This window comes from Sciurus carolinensis, chromosome 3, assembly GCF_902686445.1.
Source record: "Sciurus carolinensis chromosome 3, mSciCar1.2, whole genome shotgun sequence".
Taxonomy (NCBI): Eukaryota; Metazoa; Chordata; class Mammalia; order Rodentia; family Sciuridae; genus Sciurus; species Sciurus carolinensis.
In genome coordinates, this window is record NC_062215.1 from 170,369,211 (window position 1) to 170,387,813 (window position 18,603).

An 18,603-nucleotide genomic window follows, 5' to 3' on the forward strand; every position below is an offset into this window, starting at 1 on the left:
CACATAATAGATATCCCAAAATTTACAGACATAAAAGCAGTGACTATATTTGCTCATAATTCTATGAGTCAAACTCAAGAGGACACAGCAGGAATGATCTTTCACAGATGCAAAATGTCTTCTTGCTAATCTGGAAGGACACAAACAGTTAGTGTCAGGGTGACTGGGAAGCTTTACTGGGGTCATATGGGTAGAATTTCACATATGGTTGGAATTTCATTTTCATTATTGATTCTGCTTTTTGGTTCTCTCCCCCGTGACCATCTTGGGTTTCCTCAGAAGATGGTGACCTCTGAGAGGTCAGACATCTTCTTACATGGCTGACTTCCTTTGGAAGAAGAGAGAAGCTGGCAGATTCAAAGGGAGAAGAAATAGATTGCACCTCTTGTTGAATGCGAAGGTGCACATAGGGAGAGAAAGAACTAGTGAAGCCATTACCAGAGACTACAAATCAGTGAGTTTTCTGGGTTAGGGTTCTTCAGACTTTCAACCTACATGAAGTACATGTGACTTAGGGAATATCTGTATGTTTACAAATAAATATTATTTCAAGAAACAAACTTTACCCTTATCACATTGCTATTATTTATGTATGAGATGTCCCCCAAAAGCTCACATGTGAGACAATGCAGGAATGTTCAGAGGTGAATTTTGAGACCTATAACCTAATCAGTGTATTAATCCATTTGAGAGCTTAATCATTTGAATGGATTAATAGGTGATACCTGTGGCAGGAAGAACATGGCTGAAGGATGTAGGTTACTAAGGAAGTGCCTTTGGAGTTTACATTTTGTCCCTTGTGAGAAAAGCTCTGTTGGCAACCTGACTGTCATGAACTGAGCTGCTTTCCTCTGCCATGTCCTTCCTCCATGATGTTCTCTCACCTCAGACACAGAGCGATGGAGTCAGCTGAACATGGGTTGAACTTCTGAAACCAGGAGTCACAAAAACTTTTCTTCCTTTAAGTGTTACTTGTCAGGTCTTTTGGTCACAGCAAAGAAAACACATGAAATGAACTCATGTTTTCTAATCTATTTTAAATCTTTGTTTGTTTGTTTTGGTATTTTCAGTAGGAACAAGAAAGTGGAGTAATGTACAAAATGGAGTGAGTTTAGAGTTGTAGGACCTGTGCTACAGTCCTGGATCTGGTGGCAATAAAAGCAGATAACTCAAATCAGTGTTTGGCTTGGGACAAAGTCAGGCTTGGGACTGACTCAGCAGTATAGTTTGAAAGTTGAGTGGAACTGCAGGAACTTTGGTTTAAGTTCAAAGACGTGTTCTATCCCCCTTCTCCATCTCACTTGAGGGGCATGACACTTGGCAAATTTCATGAAGAACTTTGAAGAACCCAGGCCTCGCACACACTAGGCAAGCCGCTGAGATACACTGAGTTACACCACTACACTGAGATGAGCCACTGAGATTCACTCCTAGCCCTTTTTGAAAATTTTATTTTATTTTGATACAGGCTGCCCTCGAACTTTGATTCTTCTGTGTCAGCCTCCAGAGTAGCTGAGATTACAGGTATGCGCCACTACACCTGGCTTTTAATCGATTTTAAAAAGCGAGTTATAGACTCCAATTGTATTTTACTAATAGTGAGTTGAGTAATTCAAAGAACAATGAGTCTGATCCCCTTACTGTCTATGTAACAAAGTGAGTGTAAATAAAAATGTTCTTCAAAGTAATTTTCCATTCCATGCACCTTGAGTGAGGTGGAGAAGCTCATGTCTTTGAGCTTAAATAGAAGCTCCTTCAGTTCCACTCAGACTTCAGATTACCTTGCTGGGTCAGTCCCAAGGCTGACTTGGTTCAGTTCCACCCAAATACTGATTCGAGTTCTCTGATTTTTATTGCCACCAGATGCAGGACAATAATGCAGATCCTACAACTCTAAACCTGCTCCTTATCACACTTTCTTGTTCCTACTGTAAACAGGCCAAGGGCATTTGCAACTTCCATCCCCTAACACATATCTTAATTAAAAATAAACAAACAAAAAATGTGGGTAGTACTGTAGGGCTTGTGACCGTGAAAATAAAAATATCCCTCAGATCTGTGCAATTGTGAGTTGTGAAAAGAGAGTTATTGTGAGCACAGTTCTGCTGAAAGTGGTAAATGTGTCTCTCACCTTCAGAATCATCCTTTTGCAGCATCGCAGTGTGAACAGTGTTTCCCTCCAATAGATTCACATTTCCCAGTTGGTATTACTTACTTGAATATATCTCTGTAGCAAGATGTACAAAATTATGGTCTGCTTTTATGGCCTAGGCTGAGAGGAATTATACTTTCTTTCACATACAGAGCAGTGAATCACATAGCTCCTCCCTCATTGTGTCCTTATTTCAAGGGGTGTAGGGGACTGAACTGAAGTTATGCGATTTTCTTTAGAAATGTAGTTGGTTAGGAATTAATATCTGTTTATCGGTCACATGTGGAGTGTAGGCTGGATAATCTCTAAGACTCCAAACTCTGGGATTCTGTGGCCACAGAGTCTTCCCAGGAGGGCAAAAGTTGACCTGCACCCTGTCTCTTTTTTACCTCTTAGGTGAAGAACACCGACAGATGCCAAAGCATGATTTCACATTACATTTTTTTAATAAGAAAACTGTATTTCTGAAGGATAGGTTGACAAAGGACATGCTGAATTTCCAAAATTAGCCGTGAAAGACAGATCATCTAGGCATGACTAAAAGCCATGCATAACCTTTGTGCTCAGATATATCATTTCAAAAATGTCACTTTCTGCTTATTCAATGCTACTCTCATTATTCTATTTTAAGCATTAAAATTTGTGTTCTGGAGCTGAACAGAAATTATTGCTCCTATCTTTGGGCTTATTAGAAATAATTTAAAATTCATTTAAGAATGATAAAAATCACCTTTTCATTATGGTTGAATTCAGTTGAATGTTGAAATTTGCAATGCAATTTTTATTGTCTTTTATTAGCAATATTTTAGTCTCTACATATGGAGCTCAAGACTATTTTTAAGTATCTTATGAAAAAAATTTCATCTTAAAATGATTTTTTCCTTTACTTTTTAATTGCCTAGAGTGAGCTTGAAGTAGAATAAATTATGGGACAAGGTAGCCAAAAAAGTCAGACTTTTCCTTATATAGAGAAACTTTGTAAAAAGCCTCTATGAGACTTGAAACACATTTTCATTGCTCTACAAATTATTTGCTCAATACATGCACATGGTAAAACCAGAGGATACAGGGGAAATGAGAAAAAATAAGTTATTTAGAAAAGAAATTCCTTCTGTTTTGATTTTTCTGAGAGGAAATATGATTTTGAGTGGGGGTGTATAATGAAAAGAAGATCTTGAAAAGGCAAAAACCCCTCCCCCCCACATTCATCTTGAAGGAACAGATCAGTCATTTCTGATTTACTTATCACTGTATTATCTGGATCAAAACTGAAGCGGAGAAGTAGGAAAAGATCTGCTCAAATTACATGAATCTTCCAGCAGGGAAGGAAGAGGGAAGGAGTTTGCCTAGGCAGCGAGGGGTTTCCTGGGCAAGGCTGGCTGGAGAATCACTTCAGCTGGTGGGCAGCAAAGAAGCAGAACAGAGAGGAGCGTGGAGAAGGAATGCCAAAGTAAACAACTCCCCAAATGACAACATCAAGAAAATGGGTCAGATTTAAGAAGCACGTGCCTTGGCACAACTTAGAGACAGGCTGGAGAGTCAGATCAAGAATTATGAAAATAATAGTGAGAGGGGGCTCTTGGAGAGTATCTGGTATGAGCATCTCTGTTTGTAGCAGGAATGTGCCCTGTGGTGTTTTTGCAGGAGGTGAGCAGGGACAGGGAAGGGGACATGAGACATTTAAAAGGCTGCCTGGGGGAGTTGTGGTAATTCCTAAAATAACAAAGCCAGTCAGAGTATCCCAATGCCATGGAATGAAACCAAAGCAGGTTCTTATATTGTCCCACTGGAACAGGTCTTAACATAAGGTTCAATGAGCATACTGCTTAGTTGGCTCAGGCTGCTGTAATAAAATAAGTGGTTGATTTAAGCCTCAGAAATGTGTTCTTTTTTAGTTCTTGAGGCTACAAGTCCAGAATCAAGATGCTAACATGGCTGACTTCTGGGGTGGGCTGTCTACCTGGCTTGTGGACTGAATATCTCTTCTGTGTTCTGACATGGGGGGAGCGGGAGATTCTCTCTCCTTAGATCACATCAGGAGATCCCCACTCTCATGATCTCATTTGAACCTAATTATCTCCCAAAGTCTCCATCTCCAAATGCCATCATATTGAGGGTTAGGGCTTCAACATATAAATTTTATTTGTTGTTGTTGGGAAGAAGAACACAATTTGGTCAATAGCAACTGTCAACTTTGATCATCTCATAGCCACCGTAGGAGTCATATAGTATATTTGGTTTTCCTTACAGACAATATCTATAATTGGTTTGACATTGAAATTGACCCAACAGTCCAGACTCTTTCTTATGAATCAGCTGTTCTACCTTAATTCCAAGTAGGCTGTGTTCTGGGAGTGGGGGTGGGGGAATCTCTTTCTTCAATAATTTCATAGATTTTAAGTGTCTCTTTTTCATTTGTTCCGTTTATTTTGGCAAACAAAACACAGCGTCATTTGCTCACATTTTGTGTACAATCCCCCGCATTGGTTTTATGCATTCCAATGTCACCTTCTAATCTGTGTGGGAAAGAGAAACTGTTTCCAGGCTTGTCCAACTAATGTTGCTGTCATGAATACCATACCACTCTGAGATCTACCACTGATGGCTAATAATTTAAGAGAGAATAATGAAAATCATATTCTAACTATGATTGATTCTATATATGGGAGTTATTCACCTCGTGGAGAACACCCCTTAATTCTTCGACTCAGGTTAACCATCTACTCATAAAGCACCTAACCACGCAGACGCCTATCCTATAAGGACCCCCTTCTACCATACACCATTCAACCACTAAAACCCAACAGTCAATGGCAAATATTTTTCCAGAGCTTGAGTTACTTAATTTAGAAGGATTCCTTGTGGTTGAGGATGACAGGAAACAAGTTTTGAAGAATAGTCTGTGTGGGATTTATTTCCTCTTAATCCTGATCCTTTCAAAATTCTTTCATTACTAAGTCAATCACCTTCATTGATATGTAGTTTTACACTGCTCCATCTCATAATTTTACTGTCCGCCAGCTCATACTGTTGCATATAATCTGATGACTATAATCATGTGAAAATTACTGTACTCCATAGATTTCAAAATCAGTAAAATCTATGCTAAGTTGGGTGGTATAGGGAAGATATTGATTGCTTTTTTTCCTCCTAAAAATGAAGTGACTGAATAATTTAAGCCCCATTATGTCTCTTGGAATTTTACTTTGGGCACTAAAGGACTTCACTGCCACAGCCCCCCTGGGAAATGACATCAAAATATTTGCTCCCATGGGTTAAAGGAAAAGTCTAGACACATTAAGAATCTTCTCTTTGAAAGCTGTTTGATTGTAGAGAGTATGATTATCATCATGACCATGATGGAACAGAACATTTGAAATCATTGAAATCAACTGAGATAGTCACTACTAGAATATTTGATGGTTTCCATCTTATTATAGGCATGCATGGTGCATAGAGTAACCACCTAACTAATCCTTAAGCACTTTCTTCTTTAGTTTTGGTAAAGCTCCTAGGCCACAATCATGCTACTTGAAAAAAAAAAAAAGGGGAACTTAGTAGTTTCCTGATTTGTGCCTTGAGACTCCTCTCTTCAGGCTGAAAATCATAGAGAAGCCTAATTATTTCCTTAAGGTTAGCACCTATAAACTAAACTGTCAACTTCCACGGTAAGCCACCATCTAGTGTAAGCAGCTACATTCTGTCACATTGCATAATGATGATAATCATTATAATCACATATCAACACAATGAGATAATGAGATAATAACCAGGCTCCAGTACCTTCCCTGCATGCTAAACAATTGATTTCAGTCACAGGCATTTGTCAGCTTGTTCCACCTAACTGGATGATGTCAGAAGTTTATGTTCTGTCAAAAGAGGGGGCTTCCAGCAGGAGGGGAGATGCATTGGTTCACACATCTGCTATGAATTTCCAGCAGTTATTCTTGAAGATTATGTATCATTCCCTGGGTTTCTCTCTTTTAAAACTCCCCAGGAAGTTCTGATGTGTCATCAGAACATATCTAATAAAGTTTCTCCAAGACAGCATTTAGGATATCATACAAGATCTTATGAACAAAAACCAGACAAATACACCATAATCAACAATACCTGGAGATTTGGAGATTAACTTGTCTAGCCTCATAAGATTTTTACATTAATTTCCCCTGAAGTATCAGATCCATCTTCATAGAAGCTATTTATTTGAACCAAGACAGAGATTAAGTAAGTCTAGCAGGCTAGGAAATATTTATCCTAAATGAAAGCAAGATGTGATCTTGGGGAACAGTCACATCAGTAAAAGGGCTCAATGTCTATGGTATTTTTGTGAACATTTGTGCATACAGACACTGGATTTTAAATAAAAATCCTGAGTTTCTTCCTCATTTCTTGCAGTTAAGTTTTATGAAGTTTGTGATTGCTGTTATGCCACAAGCTTCATCTGCAGTTTCCATTTAGAAATTCCAACTCAGGTGAATAGCCCTGACATTAAAGTATTTATCAGCTTTGGAGTATTAATTAGTCTGAAGATGAGAATTCCTGTTGTTCTGTGTTAACACAGAACAGTTTTGTAACTGTCACCAAAATACCTGATAAGAACAATTTAGAGAAGGAGAAGTTTATTTTGAGCTCAAGATTTCAGAGGTTCAGCCCATTGTTGGATGACTCCATTGCTCTAGGCTGAAGATGAGGCAGAACCTCATGGCAGAAAGGTGTGGTGGAAGAAAGCTATGAGGCTCATGGCAGCCAGGAAGCACAGAAAGAACATGAGGAACCAGGGGAAAAATATGCAATCCCCAAGGCATATACCAGTGACCTATTTCTTCCAGCTACATCTCACCAGCCTGGAGGAACCATCTTTCAATCAATTTGATTCATTAATCCATCAAATTGACTAACACACCAATTAGGTTTCGGCTCTCGCAATTTTAATCATTTCACTTCCTACATTAACACAGGAGCTTTTGGGAGAGACCTTACATCTAAACCTAATGTTCTGCCATCAGGTTTTTCTAAATATAGGAAACATTTGATTCTATGGTGGATTTCTAGTCTAAGCCTCAAGCTAGAAATGAAGTTGGCTATTCCTCCCATCAAAGTCACCAAATTTATAGCAATAAATAACAGTACAAATCGTTTTTGAAAGCTTTCCTATTATACTCATCTATTTTACTATTTTGTTCTTTCAGTGTCTGCCAAACCAAGACCCCACAGTGATGAATATTCAAAGAAGATTCCCCCTCCGAAACCTAAACGGAATCCAAACACTCAGCTTAGCACGTCTTTTGATGAAACGTACATCAAAAAGCACGGGGGGCCCAGGAGGACATCGCTGCCCCGGGACTCCTCCCTCTCCCAGGTCAGCAGCCCGGCAGGGGACCCCGAGGAGGAGGAGCCGGTATACATCGAGATGGTGGGGAACATTCTTAGAGACTTCAGGAAAGAGGACGACGACCAGAGCGAGGCCGTCTACGAGGAAATGAAGTACCCCATTTTCGACGACTTGAGCCAAGATTCCAAGTGTGACTTTGACCATCACAGTTGTTCTTCGCAGTGTGCTACTCCCACGGTGCCTGACTTGGACTTCGCCAAGTCCTCAGTGCCATGCACGCCCAAGGGGTTGCTGTGTGACATCCCCCCGCCCTTCCCTAACTTGCTGTCTCACCGACCCCCGCTGCTGGTGTTCCCGCCCGCCCCCGTGCACTGCTCCCCCAATTCCGACGAGTCTCCGCTCACGCCCCTGGAGGTCACCAAGCTTCCCGTGCTGGAAAACGTGTCTTACCTGAAGCAGGCGGCCGGCGCGTCTCCGTCCTCACTGCCCGCCTCGGGCCACGCCAAACTGGAGAAGGACCAGCCAGGCGCCCTGGGGCCTGCGTCCGCCTCGTGCGCGCTCTCCTCGTCGCCTCCGCCTCCCTCCACCTTGTACCGAACGCAGTCCCCCCACGGCTACCCCAAAAGTCACTCCACCTCGCCCTCGCCTGTGAGCATGGGGCGGTCCCTGACCCCGCTGAGCCTCAAGCGGCCTCCCCCGTACGACGCCGTGCATTCAGGAAGCCTGACCAGGAGCTCGCCCTCAGTGCCTCACTCCAGCCCCAGGCCCGTGTCGCAGGATGGGGCCAAGATGGTCCACGCGGCGGTGAACACCCACGGGCCGGCGCCCGGTGGCTCCCGGTCCAGGACGCCCACCAGTCCTTTGGAGGAACTCACCAGCCTCTTTACCTCAGGACGCAGCCTGCTGAGGAAGTCGTCCAGCGGCCGGCGTTCCAAGGAGCCGGCGGAGAGTAAGTGTGCCAAGTCCCCGGGAGCCACACGGCTCGCCCGGCCAGAGACGCGCAGGCACGCCTGGCGCCCAGCGCAGGGTCTCGAGTCCCGTTGAGTCCACATGGCAAAACGCAGAGTGCATTATTTTACTTTTGGCCTGCTAAACAAAATGGGATCCCCTGAATATGAGTGAAAAGAATGACAAGTGGCAATTTGCACACTATAACATCCTCCTTAAAATGAAGAGGGATTTTTTTTTTTTTTAAGAAAGTGTAAAATCAAAATTCTTACATTGGGTCTGAAAAGTTGAACAGAGAAAGCAGACTACTATGAATTTTTTTTTGGGGGGGGAGTTTTAGGTTTTCTTATTTTATTTTCTTATTTTTTTATTTTTTAGTTATACATGAAAATAGGATTTATTTTGACATAGTTATAAAAGCACAGAATATAATTGGTTCTAATTGTTGAATTTTAAATAAAAATCTTGATTTTATATGACAGGTAAATCACATACGGAATTATTAAATGTTACAACCTACCCTTTGTTTACTTTGAAGTCTTTATCAGAAAACCTTTTTGGATAGAATTTGGAATTTAGGACTTTTTTTTAACATAAGGAATGATACTCTCTGCAATCTTTATGTTGTTTTATTTTTTGCTTCACTGAAAACCAGAATATACTTATCGTTTTCCCTTTAAAATCCATATTAATTCACATCTTATATTTTATAGTCTTCCTGGATCCGTTTAGATGCAGAAAAATCACCATCAACACTATTTTGACCACTTGCTTTAAATACCAGAACACTTCTCTACCTAAAGAACTAACTCTTTTATAAACCTCAAGCAAATTATAAGTACATAGTAAAGTCAAAACATATCCAGGTTCACTTTCTCCATGTCTAATTCCTTAAGTTACACTACCTTCTTAAAAATACCTTAGACAACCAAACTGATAATTAATCATTTACCTCTCAAATGATCCCATTCCATGATATTTAAAAATCTATTTATACAGTCATACTGAGGACTTTCCCTAAAAGGAAAAGAGATCCTTAACACTTTTTGATGATAAAGGTGATGACAGCGTTTTGAGTTAATAGTCATCTGTAGTTACAGGGCACTTTTTCTTTTATTCTCTTTTTTTTTCCTTTTACATGGAGAGGTTTATGAAAACATTAGCTACTTACATAATTATCCCCCAAAGATTTCACTTGCTTAAAGGCAGCATTTTCTAATACTCTAAGCATGCATGGATTTGCCTTCATATAGACATACAAAAAAATTTTTAAATTATTTTAAGATTTGAATTTAAAATGAGAAGCAATCTCTTTTTAGAGCAGTATTTCCCAATGAGGACAATTTTGCCCTCAGGTGTATTTGGCTATGACTAGTGACATTATTGGATTGTCAAAACAGTAGTACTAGAGGCAGATAATACAGCCTGCTATCCATGAGATGGCACACACACACACACCCCCACACACCCACCCACCCACACACACACATACACAAATGAAAAGTAAGAGTAAAAGATCATCTGATTCACAATGTAAATAGTATAAATGTTGGGAAACCCTGGTCTAGATAATTTATTAAAACCTAAAATTTCCTTAACTTGATTGATTTGGTTTTCACATAGATCAAATAAGTATTTTAGAATAAAAGACAACAGGTGAAGAAAAGTGTTTTGCTTTTACATACATAATTGTTGGTGTGAAATTAATGGAACTTTTATCTTAGAATTGTTGAAACTATTGAATTTATTCCTACCTATCGGCTTCTTTGGAGGATTCTATGCAGCTCCAGCTGGCAGTTATGCCAATTAGCTAGAAAAAGTATATGTAAAAGAAATGATTAACTAATGAAGTTATTTCTAGAAAAATCCATCTGTTAGAATCAGTCTATGTGTTATATGTCACAGAATCATCTATTCAGAGCTCCGTGTGCTTCTAAAACAAAGCTTGTACATGGAAAAGTGATTCCGATTCTTTACAGCTTTTAGGGAGCTCAGAGGGGAATCCTTCCCATGTACTATTAACCACGTATCAACCCTTCAGAGAAATGACTTGCCCTGAATCACATTAGCATTAGTATAAAAATTTACATAAGTGGGAGGGAGGAAAAACTCAGATAGTACATATGAATAATCAAATTACTATTTCCTTTTGACGTCAGAGGAAAATAGAAAGATGCCATTAGATTCTAACAAAATCATCAGAAACATTCTCAAATGTAAAAGACTGGACCAAAATCTCAGATAATTGAGAGTTAACTGATAGTTGCTCTCACAGTATACTCAGGGATGCAACTCTTCCCTGTTTTTCTTGCCTGATAGGATCTGTAGATACCTGTTGATACCTTAGGAATGGAGTAAGTGACAAGAAATCGTATTGTATTCAAAACTCTGGAGTCTTATTTTTTTTTAACATTTCAGAATTTTTTGCTTACCTTTCATGGATAAAAGTGGATTGGATATGTCTCCTGTCATGCTACTTTTGCTTTATTCGAAGAGTTGATTTTGATAATTTCCAGGTATCTACCTTAAACAAACATAATCTTTGTTTTAACTGAAATAATCTCAAAATTTATACCTTTAATTCTTATTTTTAATAGTCTATAAAAGGCACACCTAATGCGACAATTTCATATGTAAAAGGTCACACTTGTTGGTTATTGGGCAGTGAGAAAGATAAAATAAGACGTGTGGTACATTATGAATAAATTCCATTTTGTTTCAGGGTTTTCTAAATACAGTCCTCATATTAATTGTTATGGAAGGCATTTTCCTCTAGTTTCTGCAACATTGCAAAGTTAATTAATTCAGTACCTTTGATAACTTCTGTTATTAATACTTTTTCTTTTATTTGGTTACCAATATATTTTTAAATTTGTGCAGAAATGGATTGTGTGACACATGTAAGTCGTGATACAACTCACAGGTCAATGCTGTACATCTTTGTGTCCTCCTAGGAAGTAAGCCAGGTGCAAAGATGCTTCACAGAAAACTTCAGTGGGTTACAGAAAACCTAACTGGTGGTGATTTTTGACCCATCACATCTTCTTATTTTGTATATCCTTTATGACTTTGATTGGAATCTTTGAACATGTAGGTCATGAATGAGCCATTTTGTTTTAATAAATCATATGCCATGAATCATGGAAATCAATATCCAAGACCAAATGGAATAAAAGAGGAAGCATTCTTCTTTTCTTCCTCTTAGTCCATTTTGTGCTACTGTAATAGAATACCTGAGACTAATCTATAAGAACAGAGAGTGATTTGGTTCATGGTTTTGGAGGCTGTCAGGTCCAAGAGCATAGTTCCAGCACCCAGAAAGGTCTCTGTGCTGCCTCTTTCCATGGTGGAAGGTGGGAGAGCAAGGGAGGATGAAAGCTGGAGAGCGACACAGGGTCAAACTCACTTTTTTTTTTTTTTTCCTGAGGCTAAATCTATATTTTTTCTGCCAGCCTTTTTATAGATATTTTTCTTTAGTAATGATTATATCATTTTTGGTTAGTTTAAAACAAGAAAAACCTTCAAAAGTACAATCTGTGCTTCTTCTCAAAGTACACATTCTCTCTGTATAACAGTCCAGACGCAAACAATCTTATATCCCAGCTAGATTAAAACAACCTCGTCTCCCAGCTAAACTGAGGGCACCATGATCTAGCAGCCTTCAACCTTCAGAACAAACACATCACTAGATTTTCTGAGAAACCACCCCCACCATGAACTCCAGTGTTTAACAGTGAGAAACTTTTACTATTATTAAAGGGCAAACAAATCAAAATATAGTTAATATTTAGTCTATTCTAATATCATATAATGGCAGACTACAATCTTACTCTGATTCTCAAAGAATTAGACTAAACATAGGAAAAGCACAAATTATGTTTATGACTAAGCTAAATGTTTTCATTATGTAAAGTATCTCTAGAATCAACTATTAAAACTAAGAAAGCAACAAAGGCTAAACACCGCATCCAAGCTCAGAGGAATGCCTCTTTATCCATCTATTATTATACTAAGTAATCACAGACTCCTTTAAACTCAAACACAGCTACAATTGTTTATTTTCATATATTTTATCTATGTTCCACTGCCAAATTTTTATTGTGCACTATTTTCTGTCCCAATACAGTAAAACCTTCCCAATGTTTTTTCCAATAAGTTTCTAATGATATATGGATTATTAATATGAAAAAGCAAATACACATGGAGACATGCCATGCCTATCATCCCCAAGAGGGAGGACAATCAACAGAACTGTGTCAAGTGTTGAGTCCTTTATTCCAACAGACTGTGTCAAGTGTCAGAGTGGCAGGAAGTAGACATAGCACATACCAACTCAAACTCACTTTTATACAGATCTGCTCTCGGGATGACTAACTGCTCCTGGGAACATGGGAGAGGTCCACTCATGAGGCCGGGCCTCCTTCCCTGGTCACCTCTTCCTAGGCACCACCTCCCAACACTGGTACAACAAAGATATCCTTTAAAATACTCATTTAATATACACTATTTATACAGGATGCATTGTCCCATTTTTAAGAAAATGAAGAGTCTCTTCATAAGCTGTAACTCTCTTGATAACTCAGGGTCCTTGCTCTGATAGTCAGTGGTATGCCGACTATATGCTGATGCAAAGTGTCTAGCAAGGTGGCCCACACACTCTGCGTGGAGGCTGTCATTGTTCAGTTCATTGGTAACAGATGTGATGCATCTGTCCTAAGCAATAGCTTAGGACTGCTGGGATGGCCCCAGGGGGTTTCTGGAGGTATTGAACCCAGTAACCTACTACTGCTCTTTAAAATTCAACTCTTGTCTGTTTCTTATGGTTTTCCCACCTCCTCCCCTTTCTTGCAGGTGGTGTTGGTGATGCATCTAACCTTGCTCCCCTTTTTATTCCTTTCCTCATTGTAATATCACACAACTCATCACCTGGGAACCAAGAAACCAGATGCTCAGACTTATCCTAGGAGTCTCTCCAATAGTGAAGTATGTGAGCTCCAGTGTAGAGACTGTGAACTTTCAAAGGCTACTTTAACCCACTATTAAGTCTCAAGTGAACTTCCTGGATTCATATCTGAGAGGTCAGGAATATCAGCTTCCCCAAAAGTAAGCTGCTCTGGGAAACATGTAAAGATCATTGGTTCATTTTAGGACAGTCTACACATTTTGTTTAGTCTACTTCAAACTTTTTTCATTGAAATTTACTAAAATAGTTAAGGACTTTCCTTCCCTCCTTTTCTTTCTCATGAAAGCAGTGTTTACATAAAGGACAAATTCAGGTGTTGAAAAGCCAAAGGGGAGAGAGGAGACAGTAAATGATGATTTTAGAACTGTTGCTTCCAATGGACAACAGGTGAACCTTTAGCCTGTGACTGCCCACCAATCAGCATGTTTGCTTTGGGCAGGGCTTCTGGATGGTTTGGATGGTGGCTTGAAGCCACCTGGCCAGAGCTAGGGGCTAGAACTGGAACCACTAGAACTCTGAGTTTCTTTAAAGATACTTGGGAGTTGATCTATATTCAGAACAACACCTGAAGAGTTCTCAGAGGATACCATGAAGGAATTCCAGAAGGCCTAGTAGGACTAAAGCCTGTTAGTTTTGTTAAACATATTAAATAAAGATGCTACAATTTCAGGAACCTTCTCTTGCTGTTTCTTGGTTGTCCACCAGGCTTTGAGTCACACACTGTAGCCTCAAACTTTTTCCTGCCTTATCCAGGCACTTCCAGCAACACTGACAGGAAATCGAGCCATGAATTGGGTTTTGATGTTGCTTTTGGTCCTGGACCTTAAGGACATGTCCAGACTTGAGAGAAATTCCTCACATAGTTCAAAGCATGGCAGACAAAGGACATAGAAAATGTAGGCGATTGATCTGAAGATCTCCTGCATCACTTTACCCAGATATTGTTAACAATATTGATTCCTGGGTCTTATCATAGATGATTCAATGAGGAATTCAGTGGGTTGAGCCTGGAATGTTGACTATTTAACAATGCCTGGTGACATGGACACCTTCTGTCAAACAATACCTTAATGACATGGCTAAATATTAGCATCACCATTTGCTTGTAAGCAAAGAAAAACTATAATATATTGCTTTTATCTAACAGAGTAGAAGACAGAGTTTGTGCAACAGAAGCAAGGGACATAGAGAAAGAACAGAGAGAGCTTCAAATGAATGAATGCTCTTTTACTTTCCCTGACCAAGTGACTGATAAGTTGGCAGCATGTAAAGAGGACAGTCAGGTGACCAGGGTGGATCAAAGGAGGGAACAATTTCACTCCCTACTGACTCTTCAGAGACAACAGAACCTGTGGTGGGTCATCTGTGAATAGTGCCTGCCTTTGGTCTTAGCTATGCCAATCTTCATGAGCATCCTTCATGAGAATTCCTGGACACTCAGCAGCACTGGTAAGAGTTCCTGGAGACAGAAGCAGGCAGGGCAGATGAGACTCGCCAGGCAACAACCCTCATCCTGGGAGTCAGTCTAGGTGATCTAGGCCCTTGATACAGGGAGGACTAGCCAGAATGAGGGACAACACCCAGATGGGGCACCGAGACTCAGAACAAGAGTCACCAGACAACACTGGTCACATCTTGTCAGTGTGGTAAAGCAGAGAGAGTGCTGTGCCTCAAAGGTGACACAGGAGGATGGGAGTTGTGGGGCACAGGGAATAGGGAATGACGGACAGTGAGGATGGGGGGTCTGTCTCCCGTGACCAGCCAAGGATCTCCAGAGTGGAGACGAGGATGGGGATGTTAATAGGAGAGTGAGGTGATGGTGTTCTTAGAAAATGCCTCAACCTCAAGTAGGCTTGTCTCAGGACACCATCAAGACCAACTAAGCTAAAAGCAGGAGGCATCAAAGAAACTAGTGGTGAAGACCTAGGGAAAGAAAGCAGCATCCAAGTCTTTCCTGGAGAGCACCGCTGTTAAAATAGCAGCAGATTCTTTACCTTTATGCTGTTTTCTGTACCTCAGGCCCTTTTTTTTTTTTTTTTTTTTGGTACTGGGGATCAAACCCAGGGCCTTGTGCTTGCAAGGCAAGCACTCTACAGACTGAGCTATCTCCCCAGCCTACCTCAGGTACTTTCTAAGAGTTTTAAATGTATTTATTCTTCCTAACAATACTCAGGAGCAAGTTATTAACAATTTTAAAGATGAGAGAAACTGAGGAACTACTTGCCCTGAGTCATGTGGGCAGTAGATCTGGGATTTGAACCAGATTATTTGGTTCCAGTTCCTTGTCTTATTGTTTATTGATTTATACTGGTTCATCTTTCAACTTCTTTCCCTGCCCTGTTGCCATTAAATCCACCATCTGTCTTTGAAACTCTAAGGGTCATGATATTACCACTCCCAAGGGTGTGGTAACAAGAAGAAACCAAATCTGTGCAAATGATATGGCCGAATCAGTAGTTGTCATCAAAATAGGAAGGAAATAGTAACTCTTTGCAGCACCCACCAAAACTCATTTTGGAATATGTTAGTCACTTTAGTAAGGTCTTCTGAGCTGTGCCTGAAGTTAGGTGGTCTGTCCAGTGCACCTCAAAATCACCTAAATGATGTGGGTGCAAAGATGTGAGTGAGTGCAGATCTCAATGTCTCTAAGTATAACTTAAGAATATCTGTGCAGGCATCTGATTTTTAGCACTGACCTACCCACTAGAAGAGTCCATCCTAGGGATGTAGGGCTTTTGTCTTGACTGCTTGCATCTCAGTCATAGCTAAGCAGTAGATAGATGGCCCATGGCTACCCCAGAGGAAAAAGGAATCCATCCATCGAAAACACCAGCCAATGCTCAAAGGCTATGAGAACCCTCGTAGCACTGATCTAGAAACTGACTCAGGCAAAACAAACCAAAAGAACTTCAAAAAGGCTCTTTATAAATGCTTTCCAGTGCCACTTCATTTCTCTTTAGACTTTTGTAAGTTGACTGAATCAGACCTTTATTTTTTTTTTTTATTTTTAAATACAGTTCTCCAAGAATAAGTTGGCCTATTTAATTATTTTTTTAAGCTAAAAAAAATTCTATTTGGGATAATGAGGTTAAATTGAGTATAAGTAAAATTCCTTGATTTTGAAAATGCATGTGACTCCTTGGTTAATTGGGACCTTGACATTGTCTGTTTTTCTCATTCAGTTTCTCCTACAATTGCAATATAGAATCACTGAAGAAGACATAATTTCATAAATAATTGCTCACCTTTCTGGGGGGTAGACTGCAGCTGTCTTTGATTGATGCAGGCAGACATGTTTATCCCCTGTGTTTATGTTCTCTGGCTGCTGAATCTTTAAGTGCAATTTCTTGTCAGCAATTTAATCAGCAATTCTCTCCATTAAGAAGAACCTTCCCTGCTTTAGATTTTTTAAATGCAGTAACATTTTCAATTCAGAAATAAAGCTACCTCAGTCTATTTTTTTAAGTAAGATTCCCTCACTCACATTTAATTTTATGCATATGAAATACACTAGAACTGATTTCTTTCCCTCCTGTTCAATTAGCTGAAAAGAGAAAATTCCTGACTTTTATTTGCTATCATGAATTCTCAACACTTTAACATCTACAATTAACTAAATATGAAATCCAGGTGAGGGGTTTCCTACTGACCACACCATACTACCTATGTCCTATATTCTGACTCTATGTGACTCAGAAGTCTAAGAGAGGTGGTTTCCATCTTGGCTTAACCCTGAATAGGGTTTGAGACTCTGGATGGTCACTTCACTGTCAGTGACTCAGTTTTCTCACATTTCAAATGAAATATTAGATGATAAAACACTGAGTCTCCTCTGCTACCCTATGTGGTACTTCTTGGACTACTGGTTGATCTGAAAATCCTCAGACAAGCTTCCTCCCTGACTTTCTGTCTGATGTTTTCTCCCTTGTGGAAAGAACTTCCCCAAATTCCATAAAACAATATCAATCTAATTTTAAATTCCAGCTCAGATTCTAACAACTCCACAGAGTTTTCCATATGCTCTTTTCTTTGTTTTTCTACAGTGATATGAAACTTATTCTGATGTGTTGTAAAGTTTGTTTTATTTTGTTTCTCATTAAGGCAAAAAACTAGGGAGGATAGGACCACATCTTTTCATCATGTTTCTTCTCCTAACAAGTGGTCTAATATGATCTTTCTCAAAGTTGAAACATGATAAATATTTATTGAACTAGTTGAATTAATAGACATAGTGACTTGAGAAGTCTATTGAACTTGAGAAGAAGAATGCCACATGAGAAATGTTTGACCAACCATTAAATGAAAAAAGGATCAGCTTCTATGAATTAGGAAAAAAAATCACATTGCAATCAATACAGTCATTCAGCAAAAATGGAGCTATGCAGAATGCTGAATTCATTGCTTCTGACCTTAAGTGGCACACTTTAAAGAATGGCCATTCTATTGCAGGCAGATTTATTGGGAAAAAGAAAGAACTAAAGAACATTACCATCAAGCATTTAAATGTGCACCATTTTGAAGATGTCAGCCATCAGTTTCTACACAAATGAATGAGCTGTGAAAATTGATCCCTTTTTGATATTTGGAGATAAAAAGATACATTTTTTAAAAGAAAGTAAGAGACTAACATTGTAAAGAAGGAATTCTAATCTTATAACATTTTACATTATTGAATTCAAATAACTAAGAGAAAGAGAACACATTCGAATGAGTCATTTAACCTCTTTGAAGGAAAGGTACTGCATAAATCCAGGGAATGTCACGATATCACTGGTGGTCTTGAATGTATGTATGTCCAGGTAAACATGAGTTTTAGTTACAAAATGTTTAAAAGCTTGTCCAATTTTCAAAAACAAATCTGTTTTTCAGATTTTGATAAAGTAATGTCAATCTCAGGTTTAATAAGTGTCTGCATTGGTGTTTCTTGGTTGAAGCAAACTCATTGTTACTTTTGATGGAAGTGAGGTTAATTAAGTATTTCACTCCTAGTATAATAACAATCACCTGGAGAATCTGGGCTATTGCTGCTTCCAAATTAAAGGAATAAAAATACTGAAGATAGTCTAAAAGGAGAGGAAGGAGAGTTAGTAAAGCAGTCTATACATTTTAGCCAAATGTAGCCAGAACAGTTGATTATAAGGGAAAATTCTAATCCAGAAATTTGTACTATTTGTACTATTCTTTTGACTGTTGATGTAATAGGAA

General features: G+C 39.3%; 1 protein-coding gene across 3 annotated transcripts in view; it reads left to right on the forward strand.

Moving 5' to 3' along the window:
- Nyap2 (neuronal tyrosine-phosphorylated phosphoinositide-3-kinase adaptor 2) overlaps positions 1 to 18,603 on the forward strand; it is a 256,201-nt gene that overhangs the window by 142,911 nt on the left and 94,687 nt on the right. For all 3 annotated transcript variants that reach the window (XM_047546303.1, XM_047546304.1, XM_047546305.1), the window contains one exon: positions 7,345 to 8,436. In XM_047546303.1, the coding sequence (XP_047402259.1) occupies positions 7,345 to 8,436 (1,092 nt within the window). The remainder of the gene's footprint in view (positions 1 to 7,344; positions 8,437 to 18,603) is intronic.